General features: G+C 50.6%; 3 protein-coding genes across 3 annotated transcripts; 1 reads left to right on the forward strand and 2 right to left on the reverse strand.

Moving 5' to 3' along the window:
• Positions 1 to 388: 388 nt before the first annotated feature.
• Positions 389 to 1,840, reverse strand: BBA_08725 (low temperature requirement A; the record flags this gene model as incomplete). The annotated part of the gene is made up of 2 exons (XM_008603822.1): positions 389 to 1,599; positions 1,687 to 1,840. The coding sequence occupies 2 exons, from the start codon at positions 1,838 to 1,840 to the stop codon at positions 389 to 391; spliced, it is 1,365 nt and encodes a 454-aa protein (XP_008602044.1).
• A 5,937-nt stretch (positions 1,841 to 7,777) lies between these two features.
• BBA_08726 (CFEM domain-containing protein) lies at positions 7,778 to 9,371 on the forward strand (the record flags this gene model as incomplete). Its single annotated transcript, XM_008603823.1, has 5 exons — positions 7,778 to 7,897; positions 7,973 to 8,114; positions 8,192 to 8,873; positions 8,926 to 9,248; positions 9,298 to 9,371. The coding sequence occupies 5 exons, from the start codon at positions 7,778 to 7,780 to the stop codon at positions 9,369 to 9,371; spliced, it is 1,341 nt and encodes a 446-aa protein (XP_008602045.1).
• A 271-nt stretch (positions 9,372 to 9,642) lies between these two features.
• BBA_08727 (Putative Zn(II)2Cys6 transcription factor) lies at positions 9,643 to 12,185 on the reverse strand (the record flags this gene model as incomplete). Its single annotated transcript, XM_008603824.1, has 5 exons — positions 9,643 to 10,883; positions 10,964 to 11,626; positions 11,677 to 11,734; positions 11,813 to 11,956; positions 12,069 to 12,185. 5 exons carry the CDS (start codon positions 12,183 to 12,185, stop codon positions 9,643 to 9,645), a joined length of 2,223 nt encoding a protein of 740 aa, XP_008602046.1.
• Between the last annotated feature and the right edge of the window lie 533 nt (positions 12,186 to 12,718).

A 12,718-nucleotide genomic window follows, 5' to 3' on the forward strand; every position in this document is an offset into this window, starting at 1 on the left:
AACGTAATTAATTCCGCGCGATTCCTTTGCGGCCGCCTCGTTCTTATTAAGTGCCGGGTTTGCAAGGCTGAGCAGCCCGGTTCAGCCCGGCTGGCTCCGGAACTGCATCGTGCCAACGGTCAGCTGCTCACTTGTCGCGGCAGCTCTCACGGAATGTGCACCAAAAGGGCAACTGTGACTCAATTACAGAAATCAGTGATTATTGTAGAAATTATAGCTCATCTATTTAAATTATTGGCGAGTCACTTGGTCCCGCTCTCTCATCCGACGAAAAAAAAGGCCGTCTCATTTTCGCGTCAACATCAAACATGGCCGAAACTAGTCAAAGAGCAACATTTTTTTTTTCTTTTTTTTTTTTTTGATTCTAGATCTCCAGCAGGCCAAAAGATTAGCTTTCAATGAGACCCTCGAAATTCTGCGTGCTAGCCGCCGCGCCTCTCGGCAGCGGCCCAGACGGAGGATGAATGTCGGTCCAAGGCTCAAAAATGGTCGTGCCCTTGAGAAGCCCTCCAATCGTCTCCCAAATTGTCAAAAAGGCAACGAGCCCCATGACCAAGACCACAAACTGGGTCGCGTTGAAATGCCCATGCGTAGCTGGAATCACCATTAAAATGACGGCAACAACCAGGCGCATGCCGACGCGCAACGTCTTGGGCAGTATGAGGTCGTGGCGCTCCTCTGCCTTGTAGAGCATGCCGTACACCCAGAGGCACAGCAAGCCAATGCCGAGACCAACGCCCAGAAGCCATCGCTGTCCCTCTTCAAAATCCTCGACACTGACGCTCAAGGCGGCAATGTGGCCGGCGATGAGGAACGCGGCCGCCATGGGGAGGTGCAGCAGGAAGAAGCCAAAGGCGGTCCACGCAGAGCGACGGATAGGGTGTGTGGCTTTCAGACTGCCGTCGCCGCTGACATAGATCCAATTGAGACAAAAGGCTATAACGAGGGTGCAGACAGCTTTGCCATAGCCAGGCGTCAGGCCAATCCCGGCCGGGTTGCCCACAATGACAATGTACACAAACTCGCCGAGGATGATGATGAAAAAGGCCGCCATGCGATCAATCTCGTGCGCGATATCAACCGCAGTGCTGTAACGGAGCTTGAGGCGGCGCTTGAGCCAGGGACTCAGCGTCACGCTCCACGTCAGCTCCTGGTAGACGATCATGACGGCGACGACGCCCGCCTTGGCGCCGACGCTGACGCTCTCGAGAAACAGCGGCGTGGTGATGAGCAAGCCGACCAGCATAAAGCACGTCATGATGCGCGCCTGCAGCCGGTGCGCGTAGCTCGCAAAGGAGCTGACGAGGAAAAACAGCATCGTGGTGAAGCGCGCGGCGACGTAGGCGCCGGCGGCGGTGCGCATGGCGCCCAGGTCGTCGTCGACGTGGTTGGCATTGTTGGCAAAGAGCACCAGCAGCGCCATGACCCAGAGGATGGTGAGGCGCTGCACCAGGTCGTCGGTGTAGTACGAGTTCATAATCTCGCGCAGGTCGACCCAAATGTGCCACGCCGGCGTAAAGGTGAGAATGTACTTTGCAACGTGCGCGCCGTCCGGGTGCTCGCTGAGCTCCTCGCTGAGATTGGCGACAATGGCAACGTCTAACGAATGGCAAAGTTCAGTGACACAGTCCTCTCAGTGCAAACTACTTATGTTGCGCAGATTGCATGGTTAGGAGCTTGACTCACATAGTAAATCTAGGAATAGCTCAAAGCGGCCGGCTTGGCGCTCCTCGTCGCTGTCCTTTTGCAGCTCTCCATCACAGAACCACTGCAGCGCCTTGGGCCGCTTGATAATGTAGTGCTCGCCCTTGGCGTTTTCTTGGAGTTCGTTGCAATTCATTGTCCCAGCAGCGCGCGAATAGTGGTATTCTACCGTCTTTTTTTGATGCCTGCCAAAAAATTGCGAGCGCGCGCCACAGGAATCTGGAATTGATAGTTGAAGGGATGGATGTTGTTTAGCAAAACGACCAAAACCTTGCCGAAATCTGGGCAAACGGTAGATGGCTACCGAGAGCGGAGCCCAAAACTCTGTGATCAGACTCGTTTTTTTTTTTAATGCCACGCTAGTGAGTGGCTCGACACACACCAACTTTGAATATATTTATTCTATTAGCGGCCGAGCGTTGGACGAATGCGGAAGGGAAGTCATTCCCTCGCCGAGTTTGGCGAGAGTTGGACAACGATCCTGACTGGCAACAGACTGGTGATAAAATGGCAGATTGTAACATCGTCGAGGGCATGCAATACAATTGCTTCGTGTCTGGCAACACGTCAATCCTTCCGCTCTAGTCACCCGAATTTGCATAATTGATGCGGGGCCTGGCCTTGATTCTAGATCTCCCCTGAGCCTTTATCTTTATAGTCGACCTGGTATTTACCTGATTCAGCTAGTGTCCTTTTAGCGGCTGAATCGTGCAGCTGCCACTCGTTGTTTAGTCAGGCTTATAAATCGTCGTGTAAAACACATCTTCCAAGCACGCGGATACCAAGGCCTTTCGGTATGCTGAACCTCTCCTGCTCGTATATATCTGTCGTTTTCATCAGACCTTGTCAGCTCTCAGCCCAAGCTTTGATTTATACCGGGGAGTCTAGAATCGGCAAAGACACTAAAGGCCGAGACACAGTACCCCGCGCACATTAAATGTCTCTCATCTGTGCCTAACCCTAGGGTAGCAGTGCATCCTGATTAGGCTGGCTTCGACCATGTCGACTATATATATATTACCTTTGATACCCAGATTGGGGTTTAGCTATCTGCTTCATGTCGCTCCTTTTTTAGCATTATTTACCCTTGAATTCGATCTGTGAAAATTCGACTTTGTACAATACAAAGGAATATCAGCCGCGCGGTGTCATAACGTCTTCGGCCGTCTGCTTCATGAAACCGCCCATGGCAATAATTTCACAGCAAATGAATCAGTTTGACAGCAAGTGAATCAATCTGACAGCAAGTGAATCAGTGCCGATTCAGCACATGCGCCATTGGCTCATACCTTGAACCGCTTCAAAAAATCCAGTCACAAGACAAAGCCAGGGTTGGCACAGTAGTCTAGGAGAAAAAAATATGGCATTGTGATACATAAGTTTGGTATTACATATATAAACACTGCATGAAAACCTCTCTCTAGATCTTGAACTCTCGTCATCATTACACTGTTTTTTTTTGGCTCTTTGCTTTTTCCAGTAGAAGCCCTGCAAAGCCTTGGCTACAGCTCTAGATTCTTGTGAGGAGACAATATCCATCGGTGGTTCGGTGCAGTCATTCACAATGCTCTAACAATTTATTCTAGACAATCAACCGCTTAACAAAATGCTCGACTTCTCGTTGAAGGCTCTCGTCCTTGCTAGTCTTCTAGCTACAGCAACTGTCAATGCTGGGTCTCACAGCACCGCAACAGATAGTACAGTTGCATCGCCTTCTCGCTGCTTTCCTGACGGAACTCATTGCCATCGACTTGATGGTCATTCGCATAGTGATAGCTGCGCTTGGTGTTGCAGTTCTTTTTATTCATGTGGCAACTACTGCTACTGTGGTTAATACCGAAATACATCAATAATCAACGGAGCAAGTATGACGTGGGCTGAGTTGCTGCTCGAGAGATGATCGGAAGTCGGGACACTCATCTCGGCATTTGTTTGCGCTACACTCATTCTTGGCAGTAGGCTCAGCGGCTTCCAGATTTGCGCGTGTCGATTTGAATCAATATACAAGGCCTGTGTCGGTGTTTAGATAAAATCGATAGACTTCTGGATATCGATATATCCGCATTGACGTTTATATAGCACATGGCGAAAATTGGTATCCAATTACGCCACATCAATTTATAGCAGTCGAGAAGAATGTCCAACTCCTCAGCCTCTTTGTCAATGAGCTATACAGCATCGCTTGAAAGATCTCCCTGCCGCGTGCGACCCAGAACAATGATACCTTCGAATATCCAATGCCTATAGGGGCCGTGGGGTCATTCCCAGATGTTGTATTATCATTTGTACTATATAAAATCTAGAGCTTGAGCTGCTGAAACCCTTCAATATCCAGCCGGAAAAGGCTGTACGAATATGAGCAACTACACTATCTAGCATTATGTAGGTGCATGCTACGGATACGGATATGGCACTCCTTCAATCACCCTTTGAGGCGGTGCAGGGGCCTCATGTTTCGCAGGATAGCAACTATATCTAGCACCTCTTCTTAGTCCTTTGCTACCACCAAGCATAACGTCCCGAACACCAGTCTCTTCTTCGTCCCCCATCCTCGGAGGATTGCTTGTCTCTTTCACTAAGCCATCCTGGAGTCTCATCAAGGACCCTCAGAGCATTGCGGTCGTGACAAACTCGCAAAGGCAGTGCGTCTGATATCGACACGCCAATGCACATCATGGTAATCCGTCCAAGCGGGCTGTCCATCGCGGGACCGAAGCGGCGTTGAAGGCAAGAATGAGTAGGCATGCGAGATCAACGGCTAATAGCACAGAACTCATAAATATGCCTGCGAGTCTAATGACCGGAGTTTGTAGGTTAAAGCCTATATTCCGCGAAATGAGGAGGGTAGTCTGACCTCTGGTTGACTTGCCGCCGTGTGTGTCATAGCGCACTGTCTATATCGGAATGCTAGTATACACGAGGACTCACACAAGGCAACATAGCCTGGTTTGCACTCTGGACCGCATATCACGATGGCTGTTCTTCGCGTTTAGTGGCTATGCGGCTGCATGTTGCATGACGAATTGTTTAGCTGTATTCGTAATCACCAGATGAATGCGCGATTTGATCATGAAGGCTTGCTGTTGAACCGCTCCGCCATATCACTGATCAAACATCCTGAAGATGTGCTCTTGCAAAATTCAAGTTGTGTACGGATTAAGTGTGCGAGGATTTTGTACTATGTGATAGCATGTGGTTGTCTTGGGTCGTAAGGCTCACAGTAAGGCGTGACATTGCACAGCCTACGCATGCTACAGGCAGCCAAACGTTGGACAAGAATTGGGCAAGGGCAATCTTTACCGATGGCAGCTCATTTGAAGGCCTATAATTCAAATAATATTATTGTTGCCTGATGCGCCACAGACGTTGCCGATGTCCTGCCCACGACGAATCTTCCAAGGCCAAAACACTAGCTAGTCGCAGTCTTTTCCTTTTTCTCCAGGAACCTTCTCGTTTCTTGTATTCCGTAAGAGTACATATAGGGAATAATTGATTTTTGTTGGGCGAAAGACCATCGCAGTAAGCACACCCCAGCTGCATTATTCATAGTCTCCTGCGCCCGAACAACTACTATATTCCTCGCACCTACCCAGAACCGCGATTTTCACGCATATAGATTATTTTGATTTAAATTCTTTCACACAAAATAACATGAAGCATAAATCAAGCCGTTATTAGCTGCTAAATCAAACCAGTAAAAGTAGCTAAATGTTAGGATTTTTCCTTCAAGGCCTGTAACGGCTTCCACGAGGCTTAGGAATCACATCTTGTTTCTTAGTTGTTGATCTAAGATACCTTAGTAATTCTCCCACCCAAAAGTCGGTAAGATGATTAAATGTCTTGGTCTTTGAATTGATCACATGTATTTGTACTGTCTTCTGCTTCTCGCGAAAGGAAAAGTGACTCCTTCCAAACTACGTCTTCCAACTAGATAGTGTGTAGCATCGCCGCTGTTTGTGTTCAGCCAGGCAATTATACTGTTACCGACTAAGCAGCCGCGCGACCACGAAATGTTGATTGGGTGAAAAGGATTGGCCAGGCCACTGAATGGAAAGCAATAGTTATCTGTGTCCGTCCGAAAAGTCGCTCTATGGATGTCGATTCAAGGCGCAATGTGGCGGCCGCCAAGTGTATCAACTAATCTTCAACTTCAACAGGCCAAGCGTACTAGTGGCGTCACAGCACTATCCTTGGCCCAGCAAGTTGAGATGGGCTGTTCGGAGAGGGCGGATAATTCTGCGCAGAACAAGGGCTGATATAGAATTCTCTTCTCGTGGAATGTTTGGCTCTTATTAGTAGCCTGCCATGTCAAAGAATAATCCGAGGTAGAACTGTCGCGCTGGCGTTCATGAAGAAGGAAACCCGCCATCACATGTTAAAATGCAAGTCATCGTTGAGCAACTGCTCTAGCACTGTTACGATACAAACTACGGAGTAATAAGCACGCCAAGCCAGCACTAACGCCAGCCACGAGCCGTTGTTGCTCTGGAACAGTTCACCACTAATAACAACACATCCAAGATGCTCGTCGAAATAGCGCAGGAGTGCACATGAACAGCCAAGTAACGTGGCCCCCGCAAAAACGACCTTGCTCTATTAGTCACATCTTTTTCGGGTATTAATCTGCCCGCGTCGTTCTATAGTTCATGCACATTTCCTCCTCTGCCTTTGCATAAGCCTTGGACTCGCCGCCGACTCCCGGTAAACCGGTTTGTTGAGCGCTTTGCATTGTGCAATGTGCATCTGAAACGTGACGAGGACACAGGAAAGTAAGTTACTCATAATTGTGATTTCGACAGTCACCTACATACTTTGTACATGGCTCAGAGGGCAAGTGTACTTGTAAACTTCAGTGTGTGTGTGTGTGTGTGGGCCAAGCTCATTGCGACGGTCAGCCTCGTTTCGCCATGCCCACAATCATCGTCAGCCAAAACGCCACTACCGCGCAAGTTTCTTGTCGGCCCTTGCATCTCTGTAACAAGCCACTCTTTGCGCGGTCCGCCCACAAACCACATGTCATAAATCGAGGCGCAAGGCTCCAGGTTCAAAGCCTTGGAGGTTAATAAGAGTTGACTAGATGACTAGGGTAACGTTAGCCATCAGGCTGCGCGGTACGGACAAATGCCGTCTGTGTGATTGTCTGTGCGTTGCGAGCCTTGCAGAAGCATTAACAGCCCAGCCCTGGGCTGTCTCAGAGTATGCAAAGAGTGAGACCCCATTGTTATTAGTTCTTCTCCGGAAGCCGAGATGAACGGGTTGACGGGGTAGATGGGTTACTGATTGTTCGGGGAAGGGTTTGGTAGCAGGTGCAAGTATTGCGTTATTGGCCATTGACCGCGCCGTCAACGGGCTCAACATTGGCCTGCACGCTGAGAGGAGCGGCCTCGTTTTACTTGCGCTCGCTTTATGATCGGTACTGTGGTTGCATAATAAAGTTTGTTAGTCCTTCGTAAAGTTAAGACGGAAGGAGAGGCTGAGATCGTATTCTTCAAGATCGGAACTTTAATAATCTGAAGACTGGCAATCAAGGCTAGACAAGCAAGCACACAAAGTTGAACCATGACGACTTGACAATACCAAAAGAAGCTAACAGGTCGCTAATAGCCTTCCTTCCCCCCCCCCCGCTCAGTGGGCGTACCGGGACCCCGGTTTCTTGGAATTTCCCCTTTGCCAAAAAAGCTGGGGGTGGATGTGTGTGTGTGGAGGAGCGCGCTGCGCCGTCCTGACTCGCCACGCTCATCATACAATGAACGGTGCCACTGCTCGTCCTGTTGTTATTCTGCATCTGCGGTAATCAAATCCAATCTTCAACGGTATGCATGTGGCATCTTGAGATTTCCTCTCTCCAACAAAGTCGCGTATCACGATTCACGTTGTGATGCGCCTTGTCGCCTTATACTCACCGGCTAGGCACACCAACGCCCCGAGTACGCCACCGAGGGTGTCCTTACCGCTTATAACCGACGGCCGTGGCCTGGTCCCGTAGGCAGGTTTCCGTGCTGTCTACACCATCTGTTTGTTCTTTGCAATCAATCAGCACACCTTCGTTTTGCGGTGGCCCAATCGCCTCACTATGCGGTTGCTGAGTGGCTTGTCAGCGGTCCTGGCGGTCTTGATACTGGAGGTTGCCGCGGCCGACAAGCCCAGCAGCCTGACCTTGTCCGATGCCATCACAAAGATGCCCAAATGTGCTGTATGTTTAAGTGAGAACACGACATCCGTCTGTTCTTCTTCTTTGAATTACCGCAAGCTAATTTCCCTTTGTCAGCTGCCGTGCATGTTGAAAGTCGTTGGCGACGTCGGCTGCGCGGCTCTCGACAAGACTTGCATCTGCGAGACCAACTATCACAAGATTGAAAAGCATGCCTCGCCATGCATTCGCAAAGCATGCACATTTGCAGATGCTCTGCGTAAGAAATTCTTACCTTTTCCTTCCCCTTTTTATCACCACGATATCACAAATACTCACAGTTTTAAAAAAAAATAGAGGCCAAGAATCTCACCGCGCTCTCGTGCGACGCGCCCGTCCGCGACAAGACGGCGCGCTACAACGTCCTGGCCATTGTCCTCGGCGTCGTCACCAACCTCCTCGTCGCCATCCGCCTCGTGTTCAAGCGCTTCTTCAGCTACCGCCGCGCCCTCGGCTGGGACGACTACACCATCATCGGCGCCATGCTCGTCGGCATCCCCGCCACCGTCATCAACGTGGCCGGGCTCACGGCCAGCGGCATGGGCCGCGACGCCTGGACGCTCTCCGTCGCCGAGATTAACCGCTTCGGCGCCTTCTTCTACACCATAGAGGTGCTGTACGTGGCCGACGTTGCCTTTGTCAAGCTCAGCCTCTCCGCGTTTTACCTCTACATCTTCCCCGGCACGTGGACGCGCCGCCTGCTCTGGGCCACCGTCGTCTTCAACGCGGCTTCGGGCGTCGCGTTTGTGGTTGCGGGCATCGCGCAGTGCGTGCCAATCTCCTTCTTCTGGCTCAGGTACACCGACCCGGGCGCCTCGGGCCGCTGCATCGACATTAATGCGTTTGGATGGAGTCATGCGGCCGTCAGCATCGCCGTCGACGTGTGGCTGATTGCGATTCCGCTCAGCCAGCTGCGAAAACTGCAGCTGCACTGGAAGAAGAAGATTGCCGTCGCTTTAATGTTTCTGCTCGGTACTTTGTATGTTTTCACCCCCAATCGCTGAGCTTGCTCCCCGAGCTAATTGGCCTAGTGTCACCATTGTGTCCATTCTTCGGCTTCAGTCACTCATCTATCTGGCCCGGTCCAGCAACCCTACCTGGGATCATTGGCTAGTGGCCTGGTGGTCCACCATTGAAGTCCATGTCGGCATGATTTGTGCCTCTTTGCCTACGCTCCGCCTCGTACTGGTGCGCATGTGGCCCCGTGTTTTCAGCACCAACATCTCGCGTCACAAGTCGGTTACGGAGCGCAATACACGACCAAACAGCGCCAGCTACATCATGCACAGCAAAGAAGTGACACAATCATCGAGTGAAATCGAGCTGTGTGCTGTAAGCAGCCCGGGAATTAGACGTATGACTGTTTATTGCCTTCTTGCCTATTCTTTTTTGACCGCTCATAGCCGTACCACCACCAAAAGACAATGTCACGCCCCGATCGCCTCCACGATCCTACATTCCACCCAAAGACTGGTGATGCCGAAACATTCGAGCCCCATTCAGGGGCTGCGACATTATTGAGAAATGATCTACTTAATGGGAGAGGCGATGACGCAGGCTACAGAAAACCACACACCTAAATAGTGTCTGTACGAAGGGTACCAACAGAACCAGCGACTTAAAAGTATTGGCTCTATTTCCTGGAACGTATGAACCCTTTTCCATTTCACCATTTGCATTTTATGAGCGAGAAACGATCATGATTACTATTTCCAACGTCCCTTTCACTTCCCATGCGCATGATTTCATCAAGTGCTTCCACGCACCTCACGTACAAGATGCTCCAATATCTCCTTGTATCGAACAAGATCCGGCGACTCCTCCGCCCAAAATTCGAATTGCGTCAGAACTTTTCCAATCTTGCCGCCAATGGGGTCGCGGTTTCCAGGCCAGTACTGTTGTGAGGTCACGCCCCATACAGCGTCAGTACCACCGGGTATCCAGGCAGCCTGGCCGCTCTTGATGATGGCAAGTAGAACCAAAGACGCCGTCATAATGCTTCGCAGATCGTACCACAGGCCGTGATGGCGGTGACCTCTGGATCTCACGTCAATTGTTTTCAAGCAGCACTCGATCCCAGAAGTGACCAATGAGTGCAGAAGCTCAACCTCGTCATTATCCAGTTCGGGTATGCCATTGACAGGTCCGAGGCTCTCCGCACTTGTACCTGTGGTCGGTGGCGAGTTTAGCAGGCTGCTAATTCGGGGCTCTGTGCTTTTGTCCGACGATATGTGTCGCAGTAGGTTCGGTCTGGCTACATGTACGAAATAAAACAGAAATGGCTGATACAGCCACGTCTGCATTTCCAATAGTCGATTGTCGACCGCCCAGCTAAGCTCTCGTGTAACGTGATTCGAAGTTCCTACATTCGGTGCTCGAATGACAGAGGTAGTCTCGTAATGCTGCATGGCGGGAGGCAAGTGTGCGGACCACGAGGACACTTGCGCTTCAAACTCTTTTGCCATTCTTAGCAGCGGCTTCAGGTTCATCATCCAAGCCGATCGCCCCTGACGAAAGAAGGTGTTGACAATACGATTTCCAATCCGCCTAAGGGCAATTTCTGTGAGGTAGTAGTACCAGCTCTCCTCCTCATTACAGAGACGTACGGCGTGCTGGCGAAGCTCCAAATCTTCCGTGCTTGCAAAGTTGTTTCCACCAGTCACTCCGTCATCGTCCGAGCTGTTCGTGGGTATTGGCGAAGGCGGCGATGGAAACAAGTCTGGATATTCGGCAAGACTAATCTCGGACTGCTGTAGTGGCAACTCGACACGAAACTCACATTCAGATTTGAATGCAGACCAGTACAGACTCTGCTCCAGGCGCTTCAATTTTCTTGTTGTAAAGTCCGATCGGCTAGAGGCAGCATTCAAGGCGTCTTCGAAGTCGCCCGCAATGCCATGCGTCATGCGGAGGTGGACTTGAAAGAAGACGGATGCGTGTAAGAAATAGTGCCAAGATGCCAGTGGCCGTAGTGTGTACATGAGGTAGACTGTCAGAAATTAGCGTCCTGGTTCCCTTGTCTTTGCTTCGTCCTTGTGAAGCCCGTCTCCCATCAGCCTACTCGCTTACCTCCTGCAAAAAAGTGGCACTGAGCGCCTATAAGAGAATACTTGAGCGACCCAAGTCTTCGGCAAGCGAGTGCAAAGCAAGAGTCGGCCTGTTGTAGCTCCTTCGCATACATCCTTGAGGAAGATGCCATGGGCTCTCCTGTGGGCTCATCCTTGCCGAAATAAATGCCTGCTGCCTGTGGTATTGGCCTATTGAATGGCTTCACGATAGATCCTAGCGCACAAGCCAGAAGAACCAAGCATGATCGGCCATCCCATCCAATGCCTTGATCTGCACATCGCCTGCCATGCTTGACGAGAGATTCAACGTCAAGAATCGGATTTTTTGTGTGAACATTTTGAAGAAATTTGTCGATGAGGACGGGGATGTTTTCTTCGTCCAGGGGCATCATGCGCGATGGAGCGGCAACTACATCCTCGGCCATGTCCGCCAATTTCGGTTTGAAAAGGCTGCTTATCAGAGCATTCGCGGGAAATCTATCCTCGAAAATCTCCCAGCATAGAACAGTATCTGCACTAGCAGGATGCTGTGGAATTTGCAGAAAATCTCGTGACGGTTCTTGAGGTTGAGGTGCTTGGGATGCAATGTCGATACTAGATGACGTATGTCCTGCTGCCATTCGCTCAGACACCTTGAATGAAGCATCCTCGGCTTGATCTTGGTCTTTTCGCGTCAATGCACTGAAAATACACCCCGGGTGCACCTTTACATACCTTGAGTCTGTAAGAGGTTCCTCAGACTGGCAAGCTCAGAGCTTAGATCTTCGAACTTCTGCAGCAATGTGGTTGTTACGGTTTCAAGACTAAGAAGGCCGGTTAGCACAGTCGCATACGCTGGTCAGGTCTTTACTTGCGTTAATTTCTCGACGGTGTCTTCCAAATACTTGCAGTCTTGACCGCCAGCGTCGCATATAGTACAAGCGGGCCGCTTCTTATCACATTTGATCTTGCGGAGTCGGCATGGTTGACACGCAGCTTGGCGTCTCTGTGGAGTCTGTAAAGAGGTTGTAAATTAGAATCGATTCGATGCACATGTATCAAGTCCAGAATCCTATCGTTGGAGTACAATCATTTGGAGGACATAGCATGCAAATGGCATAACTAACTGTATTGGAGTCAACATTTTGCCGCTGTCGCTTGGAAGGAGGTCCTGTCACTTCAGGAGTTTGCTGGCTGGGCTCCGTGGCTGGGACAGTAGTACTGGCAGAAGACCCAGGAGGCATGACGCCTCGAGCCGGGGTGGCAAAAGAGCAGCCGCCTCTTCTGCGAATACGTAATACGTTTAGAATACCTCAAAAGGAAAAAGGCTGGCCCGAACGGATGATGATATGAATGTCGTCGGAGAAAAGGATCGTGAGTGGTGCGGTAGCACGGCGAGCGCGACCGAATACCCCGAGCTGGGCGATCGTTCGTTTTTGTGCTGGGCGGAGGCGGGGGGTGGCGCTTGGCGCTTTGTTTGGTGGGGGCAAATGAGAGTGCTCTTTTCACTCTCGATCAGGCTTGGCGGGAAGGATAATAAGATTGAAAAATTAGAAAAGGAGTCGCGCATTGGAATGGCATGCAGTGCCCCCAGTTGGTTATGTAATTCGGCCCTGGCGCTGACGGCTGGCATGTATGCCAGGCTGCCAGCTGCCCGCAAACAGACCCCAGCGCCCCTGATACCTGCTTTTTTTCCTCTTCCATCTCCAAGGCCTGGTAACCATTCATCAACATCCGACAGATTGGCGTCTTTATTCCGATGCGGTTGAGAGAATCA

Source organism: Beauveria bassiana (assembly GCF_000280675.1).
Source record: "Beauveria bassiana ARSEF 2860 unplaced genomic scaffold BBA_S00039, whole genome shotgun sequence".
In the NCBI taxonomy this organism is placed as follows: Eukaryota; Fungi; Ascomycota; class Sordariomycetes; order Hypocreales; family Cordycipitaceae; genus Beauveria; species Beauveria bassiana.